At 36.7% G+C, this 22,193-nt stretch overlaps 1 protein-coding gene across 1 annotated transcript in view; it reads left to right on the top strand.

The window, feature by feature from the left end:
- Positions 1 to 22,193, top strand: part of Dcun1d4 (defective in cullin neddylation 1 domain containing 4) — a 70,502-nt gene that overhangs the window by 20,965 nt on the left and 27,344 nt on the right. The window contains 5 exon segments of the mRNA XM_071614275.1: positions 1,283 to 1,353; positions 1,659 to 1,698; positions 10,109 to 10,223; positions 13,683 to 13,774; positions 20,392 to 20,462. Coding sequence (XP_071470376.1) covers positions 1,283 to 1,353; positions 1,659 to 1,698; positions 10,109 to 10,223; positions 13,683 to 13,774; positions 20,392 to 20,462 — 389 coding nt within the window.

Here is a 22,193-nt window from a genome sequence, read left to right on the forward strand (position 1 = left end):
GTACCAGAAGGTCCAGCCCCAGCAGACAACTTAAAATGTGGTAGTATCTCATCTTTGGATCTGTTCTTTGCATCTGATGCGCATTCCAAAAAACATTTCAGTGAAGGGTGGCTTCTTTTTGTTTTCTTTTTTGTTAGATTGTTGTTGGTTGGATAGTTATAGTATCTTTTCAAAGATTTTAACCTTTGATTTTAACCTTTATATTGGAAAGAAAAGGAACTTGGGTTGGGGGCTGCTTATTAGTGATATCAAAAAGTTCATGTAGGCTGGGGCTGTGGCTCAGTGGTAGAGCGCTTGCCTAACGTGTGAGGCACTGGGTTCAATTCTCAGCATCACACATAAATAAAATAAAGGTCCACCAACAACTAAAAACAAAGAAAACCTAAAAAAGAAGAAAGAAAGAAAAAAGAAAAGGAACTAATGTAAATCCTAATGTTTTATGAAAATACTTCCATTGATGCTTTTTCAAATAGGAAGTTATTGATAAACTTGTATTTTTACTGCCTAATATACATGACAGCATAGTTTACAAAAATGAGAAATTTGTAAGACTAACAGTTTATTAGTTTTATATTGTGCAGGATTCTAGGATGGAGCAACTTCATCAGTCTTTTGATTCTGTAGATAATTCTGAAATGATTGGGGATGAAGCATGGGTATATTTTTTGATCTAGGCCTGTTTCCTTAGGAGTATGATTTCTGCTTCTGTGGTACGCTTTAACATTGCAGTGCCTGCAACTATACCCATAGACCCATCATTGGGCTCTGGCCTGCAGGAGAATTCTTTGATTTATCTGTTTGTTTAATGGGAGAGATTTTGTTCTCTCTGTTGTATAATCAACCACAAAATAAATATATTGTAAGAAATACTGGCCTTGGAGTGCTTTTCTATCGTTGTTTTGCCAGGACTTACTCATTGTACCACAAATTCTGGGGACAGGGAGGAGAAAGTGAACACATTTCGAGATCTGTCTTCTATTTGCTAACATTTATATCTTTCTAGTAAGTTCAAGTTCCCTGCTGACAGGATTTTACAATTACTGTAGTATTTTCATTTTACCTTAGAATCCACATGAAAATTTCATGAACTTTAACATTTGGTTGGGAATTTAATATTATTGTCAAACTTTATTTCTAGGAGGCAGGTCAGTAATTGCATGTCATTTTGTATATATAAATATAAATTAATTGATATCAAAACATTTGTTTATTTTTACTTTTTTAAACAGTCTCTGTAGTGTGGAAATAGATGACAGTGAATTTTTTCTTTTTTCTTTTAAAGACTTTCAGCTGAACTCTCATCTCTCAACACTGGCAAATATTCATAAGATCTACCACACCCTTAATAAACTAGTAAGTCAGTCATTTAAAGATAAAACTATGGGCTGGGATTGTGGCTCAGTGGTAGAGCGCTCGCCTAGCACAGGCGGGACTGGGGTTCGATCCTCAGCACCACATAAAAAATAAAAGGCATTGTGTTGTTGTGTCCGTCTACACCTAAAAAAAATAATAAAATAAGTTTAAAAAAAAGATGAACTATTCATTTTGTGCAAGTGTATTTGCTGAAAATTTTTCAATTGTGGATAAGATAGCAATTGCGTATAAAACTTGCTGTATGCTATGTGATTTCTTGGTAATAATGAATGTATTTCTTGCAGAATTTAACAGAAGACGTTGGCCAAGACGATCACCAAACAGGTATCTGTAAATGCTAACATTACTTAATTTTTTTTCTTTATTCTTTTGAGACAGGGTCTCTCTTTAGTTGCCCAGGCTGTTCTTGCACTTGGATCCTCCCACCTTTAGTCTTCCAAGTACTGACTGCTTAATTTTAAATACCCTTACTAATACAAATTATGAAAGAGAAATACTAGCCATTAATGCTCTGTGTTATCGCAACACTCCATGAACAAGTACTTGGTTGAGGAGATCTTTCAGGGTGTAGTGAAGGCAGCCATATTTCAGCTCCTTCCTAGAGGAAATCTATTCTGGGGTGCTGGTTTATGGAAAAGCACTTTAATTCCTTTAAAGGGGCTAAAAATTCTCTAGTGGTCTTAAGATCTCATTTTTTGGTTAATTCAGCTGAAAATGTGATTTGATTTGAAAGGTAGGTGTGTGTGTGTGTGTGTGTGTGTGTGTGTGTGTGTGTGTGTGTTGTATAGGAAATGAGGACTTATGAATGAGAACACTGAAGCTAGATTATTCACAGTTACTCTCTAGCCCTGCGCTCTTCAAAGTGTAGCTAGCATGATAGTCTCCTAAGGAGGGCTTATTTAAAACAGGTTGTCAGGCTCTACCCCCAGAGTTTCTGATTCTGTAGATTGGGGATGAGTGGGCCCCCAGAGTGTGCTTTGCTAACAATCTTTGAGATGATGTTGATCCTCCTGAATCTGGAGACCATATTTTGAGACCATTTCTTTAAATTGTTAAAGAGAAACTGGCATTTGGTTTATAGTCACTAAACTTCCAGTGAAAATTACTAAAATCTATTTTAAAATTAGAAAGTTACTGCACAGTATATGAATTCCTGCTTGTTCTAGTCTGTTTGGACTACTATAACAAAGTACTTTAGATGGGGTAATTTATGAACAACAGAAATTGATGACTCATGATCTGAATGTTGGGAAGTCTAAAATCAAGGCACCAGCAAATTCTGTATCTGATGAAAGCCCGTTCCTCAGTGTTAGCTCTTCTTGCTGCATCCTCACATTGTGGGAGGGAGAGGCAACTCCTTGGGCTTCTTTTATGAGGGAACTACTCCCAGTCATGAGGATAGAACCCTCCCAAAAGCCTTACTTCTTCATACCAACACATTGGAGATTAGATTCATGTCTCCCAATCCCACCCTATTTCCCCAGTGCACTATTTAATGTTGGTTCTTTCAGATATTTTTATGCATGCATATATACTGGTATATATGCTTGTTTTTTTCATTTAGCATTCATGATTTACTATGTATATTATTGGATTTTTTTTTCATTTAATTAATTTTATTTAATCTCGTGGTCATTGATTTAGGACTCCCACCCCCTTAGATTGGTTCAGAATCAATTGAAAATTATGCATAAGAAAGAGATTAAAAAGTAACAGTTTTGTTGGAAAACTTGCTGAGATGTGCAGCAAGACTAATCAAGCTTTTCAGTATTTCTCTTTAAGGCTTAGCCACAACTAGGTTAAGTATAGGCTGGCATATCTGCTGCCCTCTCATACCACCTACTGTGATGGTGGAAGGCTTCATATGTCTGCCAGCAAGCAGATCTGAAAGTTGCTTCAAGGGGCGGGGCTCTCTGCTCAGTTTCCTCTCTGTGGATCACTAATTAGACCAGATATTCCTGCTTTCAGGGAGGAATGAGACAAGGGGGCAGGAATATTCTAGGGCACTGTGTGTCTTTATAGTAGCACATTTATAAAGCATCTTCTCTCATTTTAAATGGCTACATAAATTTTCTAGTTCATAGATACATTATAATATGTTTTTTCTAGGCTCTTAATAAACACACATTTGTATATTTAACTTTTAGCTACTTTCAGTAATGCTGGAATAAAATTTTCAGGGCCAGTCTTAATAGCTAAGGGGAAAAAAACACTTGTTTCTCATTCTGAAATGATGTTTGTGGATCTATGAGGATTTATTTTTCATCTTATTCTTTAGTATTGTTTTATTTTTAAAACTATGTTTAAAATAGTTTTTATTTTTAAAACAATTTTGCATTTGTAAAGCCCTAAAGTTGTATTTCTTTAAGATATGGTAATATAGCTTCTTAAGTTCTGAATTCTACACATTATATTGTTAATTTGAAGGTTTGATTTAAATGAGTAATTATAGTAATTTCACATTCATATATTTAACCTGATATGTGACAATTTAATAACTGTAAGTCATATTTAAGGAAGAGGAAATTGGAAAAAGCATTTGGCCTCATGCCTCTCTTATGCCCTTGGGAATGGCAGCTGTGTCTGATGGTTGGTGTATTGCATACGGCGGGTACAGTATCTGATGACTTGTGAATGTCTGGCATTTTCCTTTCTGGTTATACGGAGCATCACTTGTGATTTTCATACCCAACAAAATGGACTTAAAAACTTAACAATGTAAAACTATGATGATTGGAATCTGAGAAGGTTTAGTTGCTCAGATGCTTCTTTGACTATCTTGTCCCATCACAAGAGTCTGAGCCACATCTATAAAAATTGCATGTGGAAGAGCCAAACCCAAGTCAGAAAAGGCTTCTTTAACACTTTTCTTTGGTGTTCTTAATCTTCCTCCCAAGGTAGAGAGAGAATTAGTAGTTAATCTTGGAGAAGTGACCCAAAATAGAATGAATGAATAAACAAAGGAAAAAAAAAAAGGGACAAAGAAATGTGTAAGGAAGTTGATTCTAGTTGTCAGAAGTCAATATTATTTAGAAAGAAAGGAAAAGGAAAACTTTTTAAATAGGATAAAAATTGTTCATTTAGAAATTAATAATTTTATACTCAAGCAGGTAAGTAGTGCAGTGATCTGTTAAAAAAATTGAAATAAAACACTAGCTACTGGAAAGATATCTTAAAATGCTATCTTTTTATCTACTTAAATTATTAAATCTTTATGGCATTGTTCAGTGAGTAGTGAGGCTAACTAGCTATGTAAAAATAACTGAAGTGGCAGAATGAGCCCTGTAAAACATCATTAAGTGAACCAAAACTGCGATACATCAAGCTCACTAAAATGACAAATTAGGTAGTGAGTTTTTAAAAAATTGCTTTTAGATATGCATGACAGTAGAGTGTATTACACATACATGGAGAGCAACCCATTCCAATTAGGATCCCATTTTTGTGGGTTTACATAATATGAAGTTATATTGTTCGTGTATTCATTTATGATCAAGGGAAAGTTAGATCTGATTCATTCTACTGTCTTCCCTATTTCCATCCCGCTCCCTTCCCTTTATTCCCCTTTGGCAGTGAGGTTTTTGTATTGGAATATGCATTTATTATATAAGTTTGGAAAAGTCAGAAACACTTTTTAATTTGGTAAATCATTTGTTTGGGGATGATTGGAAAATGGACACATGAGTTGATATGTCTTATAGGAAATCAATTCTGATAGGAACTCACTTTACTGAGGCCCATAAAGCAAGATCATATTTTATAAATATGTAAAATCAGTGAAGCACCTACTGAGGCATTATTTTTTAAGGAATAGCGTGTTTAAGTAAACTATAATCAAAAGAGCAAGCTGGATAGACATTAAAGGACCTTTGCTCTGATCCAGGTAACTCAGGTTGCCTTTATGGGGCAAATACTAGGATAGACCTGTTGAAGAGTGTTGGCAGTATTTCTAATTGTTTAATTTGGGAAATAGCCTATATATATTCATTGATTGATTTATTTAGGAAAAAAATGGTAACTTATAAGATACTTAATTTGTTCTTTTTAAATACTGAACCAAAAAGAATGAACCTGAACTCCAATCATAATCTTGGGTTGAAAACTATACACAATTTTTATTGCATCCCTAAGGATCATACAAACACCACGGCATTAAGAAAGAGCCTAGCAGTGAGAGGATTGTTTTCAGATCCACCGCCCATCCAGTATAGAAATGTTAGAAACACCTCTCAGATTTGTGAAGGTAAATACTCTAAAAGTTGTGCTGGGGACATTGCTCAGTGGTAGAGTGCTTGCATGAGGCCCTGAGTTAAGAATCCTAGCATAGGGTTGTCAGGGGAGGGTGTTGTAATTATTGTCGATGTGTTAAAACATCATCAGTCTTGATATTTGAAGCAAATAAATACTCCATAATATTCTTGTGTACATTATTTACTTTTGAATTTTTTTGTAGTTGAAAGATAAAGTTTAATTGAAGTAGATGAAGTGATACAAGTTGTTGGTTAAGTCTAAATGATACAAATAAAAACAAATTTTTGTAACATATCTACTTAGATTTAAGTGTTTCTATTATAAAAAGACTTAACCACTGAGTTACTTCAAGGAGCAAATACTCTGCTAATATTTGTGTTTAAAAAAAAAAAAATTCTGCCTGCCAGGAAACGTAAAGTCAAGTGTTTGTTTTGCTGACAAATGGTGAAAAAAATCAGAAATGATGGCATATTATCTACTCATTGGTATTTTAAGTCTTTGTACGTGTACTGATTTTTAAGCAGAATTTGATTTATGTGTGTCATCAGAACACACTCAACAAATATTTATTGAGAGAGATGTTTTTATTGTAACAAGATACTGCATTAGCTGCTTGCTCTGTATGTACAAGCGAGCTAGACAGGACCCACAAACCAAGATGTACCTTAGTATATTATTATGCATCAGCATAACTTTAAAATTTCTGGTTTTTGCTCTTGCATAGTTAGGATCTGCCAGTGAGGGTAGAGTGGGGAGAGGGATCTGATCTGGAAGAAATAGCCTTAATTGTGCTGTCTGTGTATTTGGTTGATTTAGTTCATGTTGGTAAACTATTATTTTAAGTAAACTTGTTTTCCATGGCATTAAAACATTGCTTCTTCTGTAGCCTGAAACTTTCCTGTCATCCTGGGTTCTAGGTGGTTATGCCTGGGAGGGATGAACTGTGTGTGGTCCTTGGGAACTTCCTTCCCAAGTCCTAGTTGGTTGCATCCCTGCTGTGAGGTGGCTGTGAGCAGGGCAGTAAGTCAGAGAGTGCCTGGGCTGTGGTGACTTCAGGGGGGGGGCAAAGAGGCATGGGTTCTTTGTAAAAATGGCTCTACAACAACCACTCACTTACGCTGATGCTTAGAGTGGAAAGACAGAAAAGGAAGTCATGCTTCTTAGCTAGAAGATAATGTTTTGAATAAATAGAAGAGTATATTGCTGAACTTGGGATGGTTTGAGACTCTAATATGATTAAGTTTTACACAGACACAGTGATTTTTGAATCTTTTAACAGAAAGCATTCATCAATAAGAAAAAGTTGGAAAAGTGAATTAACTTACAATGTTTACCAAAAACGTACTACTCTTGAAAGGTAGGAGTAAGCGAAAGCCAGGTGATACCAGTGTTCATGAAGAAGCAGATGGTAGAAAAGCTAGTATGAAGTGTTTCTTGGAGAAGACATTATTTTGGAGTGTACACTTCCTGTGGACTGACGAGATGCGTGCCTTTTCTTCAGTGTTTTGCAAGTACTTGCAGGTAGAATAGGTTACCGCCAGGCTAGACACCCAGAACCAAATCATGCCTGCTCTTGGAAGAAGATGGCTTTCCTTCACATGTCCACATCCAGGGAGAAGCAAGCCTTCCAGTGTTGTGCCTGCTCTTTCATTTCTAGGCAGTGCTACTGGCTTCACAGCCAGGCAGTGTAGACTTTTTCTTCCTGTAAACTCTGTCATGAGGCATTAATAGACAAGGATAAATCTTTTTCTTAAATATTGGTGATCTGTGAAAACTTGGGTCACTACAGTTCTTTGGACCTTTGGTATTTTGGTGTTGTTTATAAACAGGACACTGTTTTCCAGGGAAGATGAATGGAGTATCGGTGTGGGGGTAGCACTCTATGTCTGGTTATTCTTTTTTTTCCCCAGTTTTTTCCCCTATTGGGGGGAGAGACATATTAGGGGTACTTTTTTTCTGAAAGGATAGGTCTTGTTGGGCCCCCTGGAAAGGTAGCTGGAGGTCATCTTGTTTTGACCTGCATGGAATCTGGGCTGAGAGTGCAAGCTGCTTGAGCTCAGGGGCTGGTAGAAACAGGCTCTGGGCTATAGCCCATTTGGGTGGTCATCTCGCCTCATAACAGAAAGGGTGTTTTCCCCTGGTATGTCCCTAAAGGCTATCACCAAAGAAACTTAGCACAGTGGTAGAAGCCTAAATGTGACCTGGGATTCAGGTTCAGCCCTGATCATTGCTTTTAGCAGCCTTATAACTTCAGCTACTGAGAGCCCTCTCCTTGTCTTCAGAGCAGGTGTCCTTAGAGAACTCTGCATACATACCCTGTCCACTTCCTCACCTCACATCCCTCCCCTACCACCTTCCATCTAGCCTGCTCTCTCCAGGTCCATCTCTGCTGTACTTCATTGTTAAATGCAGTGTGTGCCTTCACTCCTTACCTGATGGACCTCTGTGCAGTATTTGAACAGTTCCACCTTGAAACTCTTTCTTTGGGCTTCCAGGATATCATAGAGGAGAGGAGAGCTTGGGTTTTCTCCCTGCCAAGGTTGTCACCTTCTTTTCTTAGTCCCTTTAGTATCCATATTACCCATAGCTTTGCTCTTAATTCTCTGCTTCTCAGTCTCTACTTTCCTGCTACCCATCTTTTCATTAGTGGGACCAAAATAATAAGAAAGCTTATTTGAGGCTCAGGATTTCAGAAGTTCAGTCCATGGTCAGTCAGCTCCATTACTCTGGGCCTGAGATGAGACAGAACATCATGACAGAAGGGTGTGGCAGAGGAAACTGCTTAGCTCATGGCAGCCAGGAAGCAGAAGAGTGAGAGAAGAGCCAGGGACAAGATACAGTCCAACGTCACATCCTTCAAAGGACCTACTTCCTTCAACCACACCCACATGGTTACAATTACCACCCAGTAGTTCATTCACATTATTAATCTCAAATGTATTAATCCACTGATGAGGTTACACCTCTCATAATTTAATCATATCACCTCTGAACATTCCTGCATTGTCTAACATACGATTTTTTCAGGGAACTTTAAAGATCCAAACTATAACTGTCTTTGAAGGAGTGGTAGCAGATAGTGGCTGAGAGCTGGTTTGCTGTAGGGCTTCTTGGGTTCCCTTACACTTCTGCTGCAGGTACCTAAACACAGTGCTTGCTTTGGTACCTATGTATTTACTGAATGAATGTTTTTCCTTATGAATATCCTGAGAAATATCACTGTCCCATTCTTCAGATTACAATCAAGGGACCCAGAGTAAGTTAGCAATTGCTGCATCGTTAGCAAAGAGCTGGCAATGGTTCATTGAGTGCAGGTTGCCAAACTCCAGCAGCATTCACATGCTCTCTTGTTTTCATGGCTCCCTGAGAGTCCAGGTCCCTCAACCAAGAGCCAAAGAAAGGGGGAGGGATGTGGGGACCAGAATTCACCATTTTTTGCTTCACAAATCTTGAAAAGTCACTTGAATGCCTCAGCCTTGATTTTTTTTTCCCATCTGTTAAGTAGATAATTATCTTTGCCCTGCCTGTCATTCAGGGTTATTGTGGGAACCAAATGACATATCTGATGGCACTTGTGCCAAAATGGGATATTTAATTATCTTATAATTGTCTTGTAATTTATAATGGTTTAGGATAATCTGAAACAAGACCGTTTGAGTTTGAATCCCAGTTTTCCACTTTAGCTTTCTCTGTTTTCTTCCCTGTGTGAGGCAACAGTGGTCCTTTCCTCAGCGGCTTGTTATGAACTTACCTGAGTTAGTATCTGCAAAAGTTAAGAGGAGGACAGACTCCCAGTAAGTGCTCACTGAGTGTTCTTTGCAATTCTTATTGTCTGTTATTAAATTTTAATACCTTTTTACCAAACGAAAGCTTTGCTTTCCTGACTGTAAACCCTGACTGAAAAATGGCAGAGTTTCCTTCAAGTGGCAGAAACAAGAAAAGTTATTGTGTTTTGTTCAGGGCCACATCAGATTCTGCATGACCCCTCCCGCCCCCCCGCCACAACACCCCAATCTCTCCCCTCGGCCAATCATTTCCCTTGTAGCTTGTGAGCATTAGGATTGATGTGCTTATATGTATTTTAGAGTCATGGTTCCTGATTGAACTGACCTTGCCTAATGAAATAGATAAATGCAATAGCAGTACATTTCTCTTGAAGGAACATTGACGTGTAAGAGAAGCCAAAAGTTTAGGTGATTTCCGTTAGTATTTCTGGAGAGTAAATTAAAATTGAGCTTGCTTCTATTTCTGGTATGATTTGGGTGGTGGGAAGTAATTACTTGTTTTGTGTCATTGCTAGGTTTTTTCCTTGACTAACATTTTTTCAAAGAGGATTTACAAACCATTTTCTCTATAGTATTTACTGATAACATCAAACCCTTCACAATACAAGCCATGGCTGTTTTTAAATTTAGCAGTCATAACAGTTTGTAGGAGTTCCTGTGCAGCATGTTTTAATTTGTATTCTGAATTTTCTTTATAGGAAGCCTGCGGTCTTGCAGTTCTTCAGACTGCTTTAGTAAAGTGATGCCCCCAAGGAAAAAGAGAAGACCTGCCTCTGGAGATGATTTATCTGCCAAGAAAAGTAGACATGATAGGTATGGTTTAGAGACTGTAGATTCATATTAATGACATGCATGTTGAAAATACTGATAGGGTCTTCTTAGTGTGTAGATGCCACCTGGAATATTGTTTTGATTCTGCCAGATGATCTTTCAAAGTGAAATTATTTAATGATGCTTATTTTTATGTATTTTTATGTCTGGTTTTATAAAACAGAAACAAAATAGATAATTTGAGTTTTTAGAGATAAAAGTTTTGTCTCAATTCGTGGATCCATTAAAACTGGAGTAGCAGTAGTTTCTTTCCTTTGAAAGCCTTACTGTTGGTGTCTCGTGAGGACCACAAAATTGTCTGTTCTTTCATAGTGTCTCACCCTCTGACTACAGCCACAGGGCTGGAGCAATGCGCCTGTACTGCGTGTTCTACACTTACCCAGAATGTTAGCCACATGGAGGTTTATTCTCAGATGGTTGAGGATTTGACAAAAACCATGAAAAACTAGACTGTTCAGACCACTTCCCTTTTACACAAGTGAACTGTTAATTTTGGTGACTCCAAAGGCCTGTTAAATGTTTATTTTAGGCCTGTTAAATGTTTAATCTTTATTGTCTCACCTTGATTTTAATAAGCAATTTTTTTTCCTGTGTTTTTCTTTTTGAGACGGGGTCTCACAGTGTTGCCCAGAGTGGTCTTGAATGCCTGAACTTAAGTGATCCTCCTGCCTTAGTCTGCCAAGTAGCTGGAGCTACCAGCACATGCCACCAAACCCTTATCTCTTTTTTTTTTAAACAATGTAAAACATCGTAGTCTAATCTTTTCTGTCTTTTCTCGTCTTTCCCTGTCTTTCCCCATTCTGGCTCTGTGGGTCACTTCATTCAGCCTAGAATTTTCACATCTTAAATTGAGGGGATTTAGATGAGATTTTTCTGTTTCTTCTTTGCTGTGATATATTTGCTACAACTCAGTTGGAGGAATACAGAGATGGACTCTGAAAATGTGAAAATAATGTCACTGTTCATATTTCAAATGAATAGAAAATATTATGTAATAAAGAAGACAATTTAGAAGATAATCAGTAGCAATGTGTGGGGTTTTTTTTTTTTGTTTGTTTGTTTGTTTTGTTTTTTTTTTTGTGTGTGTGTGTGGCAGTACTGGGATTAAAACCAGGGGTACTCTACCACTGAGCTATGTCCCCAGACCTTTTAAATTTTTTTAAAATTTGAGGCAGGGTCTCACTAAGTTGCCCAGGCTGGCCCCCAACATGGGGGTCCTTCTGTCTTAGCATCTTGTTGCTGGGATCACTCATAATCTTTAGGACAGTGTTTTTTAGTTTTGTTAAACCAGGTTACTTTATGTCTTCTTGTCAGTATGAAATGTTATTATCAGGGAATTATTTAATTCTAATAACCACTTAGCATTTTGTGCCTTTGTAATCCTTGTTATTTTTTTCACCACAGTCTAATATAATTTAATATGATAAAATCAGATTAAAAACTGGCAGTTGCAATTTCTGAATTTTTAGTCTTTTTTTTAAGCCAATTTATTTATATACCTTAAAGTTCATACATTTTAAGTGTACAAAAGTGGTTTCTTCTTAGCTGAGTTGTGAACATCATTACTGTAGTCCAGCTTGGAACATTCCCATCAACCCAGAAACATCCCTGATGCCTAGTCACAGCCACTCCCGGTTCTACTCACTGCCCCAAGCAATGCCTTTGATCTACCTTCTATCCCTGCAGATACATGTGCTTTTATGGACATTTTGTGTAAATGATGTTTTGTATCTCACTTCTTTTCACTTATGTTTTTTAGGCACATCTGTGTAATAATAGCAGTTATCCATATTTTATTCATTTGCTGAATGATATTCCACTGTATGATCTTGGTCCATTTTTTATGTAGAACATTTTTAAGTAATTCAGAATCAAATATTATAGTGTCATACAAAGGACTTCAGGTTTTGACTGCTGATAGGCTTTGAGCTATGACAGGAATGTCTGAGCCCGGGATTAAAGAAGATCTGTCTAAACCCTTGACCAGTACCTTTTATAATATTACCTTTATTTCCAGGTAGTATTCCCATGTTTTATAGGAAAAGTTATAAATTGTGGTTTGCAGGTTTTTTTGTTTGTTTGATTTTTGGTACTAGGGATTGAACTTAGTCGTATTTTACCACTGAGCTACATACCTAGCCCTTTTGCTGAGTTGCTGAGATTGGCCTTGAATTTATGATCCTCCTGCCTCAGCCTTCTGAATCCTTGGGATTACGGGTGTACAGTACTGCATGTGGCTATGGTTTACAGTTTCGATTACTAAATATCCTTATAGCTGTGTTCTTTTTTTTTTTTTTTAATAAAAACCAGGAATTTCTATTCAGAGGTCTATACAGATAATCTGATTGTGTAGGTCTGGAGTAAATGTACACTAAAAAGAGAATTTCATCTTGTATATTCTTATATAAATAAAAGTTATTTATAAGTGTTTTTAACCATAACTCTCTAGGTAATTTATATACAAATAATAGATTCAAATGTCTATACTTACACTTTTCATATGCAAGTCATGATTTTAAAACCACTGCCTACTTACTCTCCCCCCTCCAGTGAGGAAGCTCTAGGACCTCCATCCCTGGTTAGGAGATAAGGAATTGTTGCCACATAGCAGGAGCATTGGCTGTGCTTCCTGATTCAGTTCTCCAGCTTAGGCTATGTGGCCACAGTGTGGAATGTGGGAGCTATGCTTCTCTCTTCTGAGGCTTTAAGACTTACACTAATCAAGGACTCATCCAAGACACTTTTTCTTGTCAACCTTATGATTGAATTTTTTTTCCCCCTTGGAAGCTTGAACATAAATTAATGTTTCTTTGTACTTGTTCAGTGTGCTCTTGAGTTGTCTCCTATTGACAGGTCTTTCTTATATCATATATAGAGCATGCTCAGCCTGACTTGTAAGACAGAAGTCAGAACTTAATGGAGAGACACAAGTGATTTTTAGGATCATTAACTGAAGAAAACACCTTAGACATTTGTTGCTGTGTCTTATTCTTTTTTTTTTTGAGAAAGAATTTTTTTAATATTTATTTTTTAGTTTTCGGCAGACACAACATCTTTATTTGTATGTGGTGCTGAGGATCGAACCCGGGCCGCACGCTTGCCAGGCGAGCGCGCTACCGCTTGAGCCACATCCCCAGCCCCTTATTATCATTCTTTAGTAAGCTCTAGCTCATGAGAAGAGAGTATATCAAATAAATGTTGTACTTCTTACTGATTACTTGTTCCTCAGCAAAAAAAATCTCATTTTATGTTAAGGTGTATGACCATATTTCAACACCATAGTTAGAAAAGCTGCTGTTTGCAAATCCAGGGAGTAATCTGTTTAAAATACTTAAAATACTGATTGAGTGAATGTCTTGTTTATATAAAAGTAAAAATTATCTGCTACTTAAAAGAACTCAGTATCTTTAAATAACTTACAACTACCTTTTCAATTTCTAGCATGTATAGAAAATATGATTCAACTAGAATAAAGACTGAAGAGGAAGCCTTCTCAAATAAGAGGTGCTTAGAGTGGTTCTATGAATACGCAGGTGGGTAATCATTTATATCATGGAAGACTGCCCTTAGGAAAATAAAGAAGTGCCTTAGAGGAGGTTAAAGAATTTAACAAGTTTTAAATTCAGTGCTTGTGTGTTGTGTATTGTGTTTGTGTCCCTGTTGAAGAGAGGGAGAACGGAAGGGAGGGACGTAGTTGAAACAAATCACTAAATGTCCTATTTATAGTCAGCAGCTAAGCCAAAGAATTCAGAACATTAGAAGGGAACTGAAAAGATGAAATGCACTTGGGAGAAATACTTTGGATTGCTAGGAGACCTATTTAGAATGCTGATAATGGGTAATTATTTGATTTAAGCACTGAAGTTAAAATAAGCTTTGCCATGTTGATCCCTTTTGTAGTACAATGGAATTTATATTAAAATGTCTCTATTTTGAAAGATGATTTGGCATAAAATGTTTGTTTTTTCATTTAAAATGTCTTAAATTTAGTTTTGCAACTTACTATAATTGGTTGGATATTTTAATATTGCAATCTAGGACTTGTATTGTGTGAATGGTGTAAAAAAGAGAAAAGGAAACATTTTCAGATGAAGTTGAATTGTAAGCTCTTTAACCTTTTTTCTTCCTCATGTTTTTCATTCCCTTTTCATAACAGTTCCAGCAACCTTCAAACCAATTTTCCTGTTATCAGTCTCTGTTCTAGACCAGGTCTTTTGTCTTACTTAAAAATAAATAAACAGAACAGAACATTCATGTCATTCTCTAACAATATCTGCCCTGAAACCCTCCTGCCCTCTGTTTAGAAATTCCTGCTACCTACAGGATAAAAGACAATTCTGTCCTCTTGCTGGAAGATTTCTCTCCACTTTTCTCTCCAACAGTAGTAGTTCTGTTTAGTTCTGAAAAACCTGCATTGAGTTCTTATTTAATTCTTAGTATTATATATCTTTTAAGCCCCTTAATTATATTAATAACCCTCTTTGTCCAAAAATTAGGACTTTGTTCATAACTTATTTTGATCCCTTTTTATTGAGTATAAAAATGAAGATTTTTCTCCTTGATCTTATCTGGCAATTTTTTCCTACCCTCACTATCCTTTTTCTGATGAGCCTTTCCCCTTTGGTTACAGGGGTTGGTCCAGAGGGACCATATTTTCTGGGGGGGGGGGGGGATTTTTAGATTTAAGCTGGGAAACAAATGTCGTCCCCACCCCCCCGCCCCCTGTTGATGAACTTGAAAAGCTACATCCCTGATTCCTCTGATTTTATTTGGATTTTGGGAAGTTCTTCCCAGTATCTTTCTAGTAAATTCTCCTCATTGATTAGATTCAACTGGATTTTGTTTGTTAGGGCATGAACACTGTACATACACTTACATGGTAATAGAATTTATCTTTTCTTGTGTACTTCCTTAGGTCATGAGTCTCTTGAAGACATTTTGTAATCCTAGTAAAAAGTACTTGACACTTTGCCAAGGGTTCAGGAAATGGGTCCTGAATAAGTGGAGCATTTTTCCACTGGAGAAAAATTATGAAGATCTTTTGCTTTCCAATATTGATTCACATTTATTTGTATGAAAATATAATATAAAAAGGAAATTTTTAATAGAATCCCACCATAGTAGCACAGGTATTTTGACTTTTTGTGTCTTCCTTTATAGGCAAGTATAAACTGTTTTCTTTAAAAAGGGAATGGAGTGGAATTTTCCTTTTGCTTTTTTCTGACTGAAGAAAGGTGACATTTTGAAAGTAAAAATTAAGCCACGTTTTTTAGTTTCCTTGGGATTCTTGCTGAGTGATTCCTTGTAATTCATCTCAGCAAAATGTTTCTATGGATATGGCTGTTCCTGAGTTTTATACCTACCCTTGTTTTTTTCATTTTTTTTTTCCTTTTATCTTATCACTAGGGAAATTTGCTTCAAATTGGGAATCACTGAAAGCTCCAGTTACTTACTTTTACTTTGAATATCTCAAGCACATGGGTTGAAAGTGTGGGTCAGTATTATTTAAGAGTAATGAACTGTGAGAAAAACCAGGATAACTGACAGAATGTGCTGTAGCTGTAGCTGTGATCTGCTGGCTGTTTGGTTACCTGAGGAAGGCCTGGGTGCCCTGGCTGTGGTACTGTCTCTAGGAGAGAGCCAGCTGGTTTGAGCTGAGGATAAAGGCTGACTTCGTTATGCTTTTAATGGGGGGCAGGGATGTGGAGCCTGGGGTCCATCACTCAGTTCTTTCCAGAGTTCTCAGTTCTATTTGTCATCCTGCCTCCTGATTTCCTTGGCTCTTGCAGCCTGCGCCCAGCCTGTCTCAGCTTCAAGTTAGCTGGTTCACCCCAGCACTGCTTTGCATATTCTGGAATGTAGCTTCTCACCTTTCAGAATCCCTATCAATTCAATTGTGGATTCTCAGAAGATTGATAAATAAAGCCCTCCTACCCCTTTGTGGGGCCTCTACCTGCTCTCTGTGATTGTATGTTTTACTCCCTTTTCTATCTTGGTACTTCACTTCTCTGTAATTTGAGATAGGATTGTCTGGGAGGTCAGGAACTGTGTTGTTTAGACCTCCATCTGAAAAAGGAAACCCAGTTTTACATAAATTATTTATCAAGTAATTTCCACTTTCTGAAATACGTCTTAAGAAAAAGAAGTTAAGCCAAATACACAAGTGCCAACATTGATTTTTAAAGTTACACTAACACCCACATACATAGGTCATATTAGTTCTGCAAGCCCTGACTGTAGTCCCTCCATCCATTTTAGATTAAGTTCTATAGCAGAATTCTCTTTTGGTTTACAAAAATGAGATCAGAGACTAGGAACAGGTGCTAAAGTTAGGCATTGACAGTTGCAAAAAGTGCCAAAATGGTCTGACAGTGAAGGAAGAGATGTATATATCACATATATAATTATAGTATAATTAATAAATATAAACATATTATAAATGGTACAATAAACATCATTTTGAATATATTTTTTTTAAAAACTACCAAGGAAGACCCTTTTGCCTCAGTGACACAGCCTTGTGTAATAATGGGAACTTCAGCATAAAGGTCTTGTTGGGCTATCATGAGAAAGTTACGTTAATACCTACTTACAGTGGCAGGAAAGTGGGAGTGTTATTGATTTTTTTCTAGATTTTTGTTATTTTTGTCTGCCTTTCCAAATGTATCTCTACTGTCTTGTCACTCAAGGCATTCCATAGCTCCTTGCTTTAAATATACTTTTTTTTTGTCTCTCATACTCCATTTTTTGACCACTTTATGTTATCTTGTAGCATTCATTAGCTTGATAAAATTATCATCTTAATTCTACAGGTGAATTGATATATTGCTATAAATTTGCTATAAAATAGAATTAAGATCCCAATGACCAGTATCATCACAACTAGATTTAAATGCATGGAAAAGATAAATAAAAAAATAAAGAGAGAGAAGTGATAGGTGGCAAGATTATGGGTAGATTTTAAATAATGTTTATTGATATTTAAAATAATGTTTGTTTTAATATATTTAGGATAAAATATACTTTTGGGAGTATAAACTCAGTTCTTCGTAATATGGTCAAAGCAGATATTTTTTTCTCCATGCCACTATGTTCCTTTTTATCACAAATTTGTTATTTTGATACCAAAAAAAAAAAAAAAAGTTTTGTTGTACATATTCAGTTCTGTTACCTTCTTCTGGGATTTTTGTTTTTTTCCACTTTATTTACTTTTTTGATACTGGGATGTGCACCCAGGTGCACTTAACCACTGAACTTTTTTTATATTTTGTTTAGAGACAGGGTCTCACTAAGTTGCTTAGGGCTTCGCACAGTTGCTGAGGCTGGTTTTGAATTTGCCATCCTCCTGCCTTAGCCTCCTAAGCTGCTGGGATTACAGGTGTGTGCCACTGTGCCCAGCTTCCTCTTTATTTTTTATATATTTTTTTCTATATATTCTTAGTTTTCTTACCTCAACCATTAGGGAAGAATCAATTAAAAGTTTGTTTAATTTAATTTAGGATTTTTTTAGTATATTAATACATGAACATAATGCACAATTTCATTTTAAAGTAAGCAAAAATTTCTGAAAAGAAGGTGACACAAGACTTTCCGGCAAGTGCTCAAGGTGATTTTTATGTTTATCCTTCATTGAGAACATTGCCTTAACATTTTATTGCAGTCCACTTACTACTCTGTATTGAAAGTAATTCCATGCTTTAAGCTCCCTTCATGGAGGGCAGGAGCCATGTCTTTGTCCTCTAGGCAATTACCACAGTGCACATTCCAGGATTTGTCTAGTTAAAGTTAACTAAATAAAACAGTAAGATGGTACATTCTCTTGGACTTGACAACTTGCTAGATCTAGAGGCTAAGGAAGGATTGTAGAGTGTGATCTTGGTTTTGGTTTCATCATTCAGTAAACTTTTATTGAGCAATGCCAGATGTTGAGGTTGTGGAAGGAGTAAAACAGCAGTTGCTCTTGAGGAATTCTGAGATAAATACTGAGGGCTGGCACTTTTTGAATGCAGGATGCTAAACACGAGAGACCATTCACATCGTTGTATGGGATCACAGAGGACTGCCTGTTTGGGTCCAGTCTTAAAGGTTGAATGAGGTAACCAGGGAAGATGAGGAGAGGTGAGGAAGAGGATAAGAGGGAGACAGGCCAGGGTACAGAGTACAGTATGGTGAACTGCAGGTCAGTGGGTGTTTCTGGACCTTAATTTTTATTCATTCAGCAATAGCTATTTGGCTAGAAAACTTGCTTTTCAGGTAGGAAAAAAGGAGGCTGAAGAGGAAGGTTTTCTAGATCATAGAGAACCTTACTTGATGTGCCAAAGACTTGGACTTTATCTTTAGGCAATGGGAAGCCACTGATGCATGGGATTTTGTTTGGGAAAGAAGATCTCCTGTTTATAGAATGGATCAGGGATTTTAAGAGAAAGAATAAGCCCCCACCAGGGAGGTACAGGAGAGATACCATTAAGAATATTGAGCAGTTAAATTGAAAGTTCAACTAGTAATCAATTGGTTATGGACAGTGTGGGAGAAGAGGAATATAGGATAACTCCCAGGTTCTCAATTCTGTTGGTGCCACCAGTTGGGACAGACTACATCAGGATAAGCAGGCTTGGCTATATTTTATATGGATAGGTGATGGGCTCCATTGTGTGAGGTGGTGTTTGAAAGTGAAATGCAGTAGGAGTGGGATTGGGGCAGAAGAGAGGTCTAGTTATGGCAGTTAAACAGGAGGTGGGGGTAATCAGCAGGCATACAGTTCAAAAGTAAGGGGGGCAGTGCGGGCTAGAAAGAGACATAGGTGGTACCTAAAAATCTCAAGAATGGTTGAAATTTCCTAGAGAGAGTGTACTAGAATGGACTAGAAAAAGTTTGAGGATGGAACTCTGCACATCAAATTTATCAAGTTAGGAGAAGCAGAAGAAGCCAAAAGAGGAAGGAGGAACATCAGATGAGAATGCACTTAAAAAGCCATGGGAGGTGACAGTTTTATGGTTAAAAACCACTTCAGATTTTCAGAGGTTGTAAAGAGGTTAAATAAAGAATGAATGAATGTATCTATTAGACTTGACAATTAGGGGGTTATTGGTGATCTTAGAGGAGTGTCAGTGAAAAGACAGAAGTAGAAGAAAGCAAATTGCAAGACTCAAAAAAATGAATGGGGGAGAAAGTAGAGATGCAACATATGAGCAGAAATAGAGCTAAAGCTAAAGTAGCTTGTTGCCTGTATCAAGATCAAAATAACTACAGACATCTCTTATTCGATGGGGATTGGTTCCAGGACCCCTGGAGGTACCAAAAATCACAGTGCTGAAGACCCTTATATAAAAATGACACAGTGTTTGCATGTAACCCATGTACTTCCTCCTGTATACTCCTAAGTCATCTGTAGATTACTTATAATACCTAATACAGTGTCAATGCTATATTAGTAGTAGTTATGCTGTATTATTTAGGGAATAATGATAATAAAAAAGTCTATAAGTGTTTAGTTAGACACAAGGGGTTTTTTTTTTATTTAATATTTTTGATCCCCAGTTGGTTGAATCCACAAATGTAGAACAAATATAGAAGACCAACTGTACTTGATTGTTTATTTCTGTGTTAAAGAAACATTTGTTTTCCAGTTAATTTTGTAGAGATTAGTATGTGGTTATTTGCTGTGTTCCTAATAATTATTGTATATATTGAAATTATTACCAAAGTAAGAGTGGAACTTTTTAAGCATATTCTATAAAGGACATAGTGATAGACTGTGGTTGTACCAAGGGCTGGGAGTGTTGCTCAGTGGTAGAGCAGTTGCTGAACATGCATGAGGGCCCTGGGTTCCATCCCCAGCACTGCAGAAACATAATCTAACAGAAATAACATAACAGAAATCAGTCTGCTGGGCATAGTGGTATGTGCTTATAATCCCAGCTGCTTAGAAGTCTGAGATGGGAGGATCACAAGTTTAAGGCCAGCCTGGGCAAATAGACTCTGTAGAATCTCAAAGATATGAAGGATTCCAGAATATTTTTCATTTTATACTTGATTTCTTTCTTCCAAAAGGAGTTAGGGCCTGTAAGTCTTATTTAATGATGTAATATTACTACAGTAGTAATCATGTGCATGGTCAGATTTAATTTATGTAAGATTGTATTCATTGCAGGTACTGATGATGTTGTGGGTCCTGAAGGCATGGAAAAATTTTGTGAAGACATTGGGGTCGAACCAGAAAATGTAAGTCTAACTTACTGAGTTGTGTGACTCAGTCATTTTTATTACTTAAAATTTTTGTTCCTTTACAAATAAAACAAAAATACAGAAATAATGATAGGTTAGTTTTTTATGAGGTCACTTAAGAAAATGCAGTTTGATTTGTAAGTGGCATGGTGTAATGATGGTGATTTTTTTTTTCCCCTCTAGTTTAACTTCTTGTATCTAAAAGGTACAGTGATTAAGTAATTGGATATTTTAAAAATGTGTGGGCATGTGTACCTATAATGACAGAGCAACCGGGGAACCAAGTCACTGCATGCTGTGTACCTTGGTCCCCCTCAATAGTTTTTTCAGTCTAATGTAGAGTTAGTCTTAAACTTTGAATAATTATTCATAAAGGTTTTGAGTAGGTTGTAATTACCATGAATTTTTCACAGATCTTTTACTTCCAGTCGAATTTAGCTCAGAAGGTGACTCTTTTTTTTAGTATTAATGCACTAGAATATTTTCTTTACAAAGATCAGTTATTTTATATGCTTAATTATTTTTGCCTAATTCTTAGCATCTTGTTATCGTTGAATTTTTTTTTGTTTCCACAAAATATCTTTTAACACTAAAATGAAAAATTGTGCTCATACATGTGCTCTAGTTCATAAACAATGCAGTTCAGTTTTACACACGCCCCTAGTTTAACAAATGTATCCGAAATAAATGTATTATCTAGAAAAGCCCTCAAGAGGTCATCCCTTCATTCAGACTTTACAAGAGGTATCGGTCCCATGCATATTTGTTGTGCTTTTAAAATTGGGAATGAGACTTGACTCTTTCTTTAGATTTTTTTTGTACCTTTACCATTTTTGTGCCTCTGTTGTCCTCTGCCTCTCACCATCTTGCCTCAAATAACATTTAAATTTTCCGAAGTGCCTTTGGGATATCTTTTTACTTGTTCATGTGGATTTTTGTCTTGTATTTTAGTGGGTTCCAGTTCAGGTAACTTGATAAATTATTCACTTTGGCATAAAGGTTTGGGGATCACTGACTGGATCAATAGTATTTTCCCTGATCTAGTCCATGGACATAAAAAAAGACCATTTCACTAATTTTCAGAAGGAAATTTTCTGCTGGAAGCTGGGCTAAGCTTGATTATTTTCTAACAGTGTTATCAGGGAATGAGTTGGGCCTGGCTGGGGATCTAGGGGTCCTATCCAGAAAACAGAAATGGGCCTGTGATCAGAGGAACCCACAACAGGCCCAGGCCTGAAGTAAGATGAGATGGAGACCAGAGTCAGTTTGCAGGTATGTGTAGGATTATCTGAGCATTTAATCTCAGAGGCAAGAAAGCATGCTTCAAGGGAGTAATAACTACTCAAAAAAGTTATTATTGCCATTGGGTTTTTTTTGGTTTTTTGGTAATTTGATTTGGAACTCTTTAGAATTCTGTTTCAGTAAGAAGAAAGCCTTGAAATGTAAATTCATGTTGACGATTAAAAGACCAAATTCAGAATATTGTTCCAAGTATATATTATTGTACTTTAGTTCCAAGATGACACCAATAGAAGTTAGATTATTTTATATCATCCCTAAGAAAGAAAAAGTGTGGCTAAATAAATTTTGATATGCTGTTAATTGTGGATACGTCCCAATTTCAGAGATGTTAACATTTGAAAAATGAGGTGACAGACGATGCCTTGTCTTCACTGAAGAGCAGGCACTTTAAAAATATTTAAAACCTTCACTTCGCCTGTCTTCATA

The sequence above is a fragment of the Marmota flaviventris genome, chromosome 7, assembly GCF_047511675.1.
Source record: "Marmota flaviventris isolate mMarFla1 chromosome 7, mMarFla1.hap1, whole genome shotgun sequence".
Classification (NCBI taxonomy): Eukaryota; Metazoa; Chordata; class Mammalia; order Rodentia; family Sciuridae; genus Marmota; species Marmota flaviventris.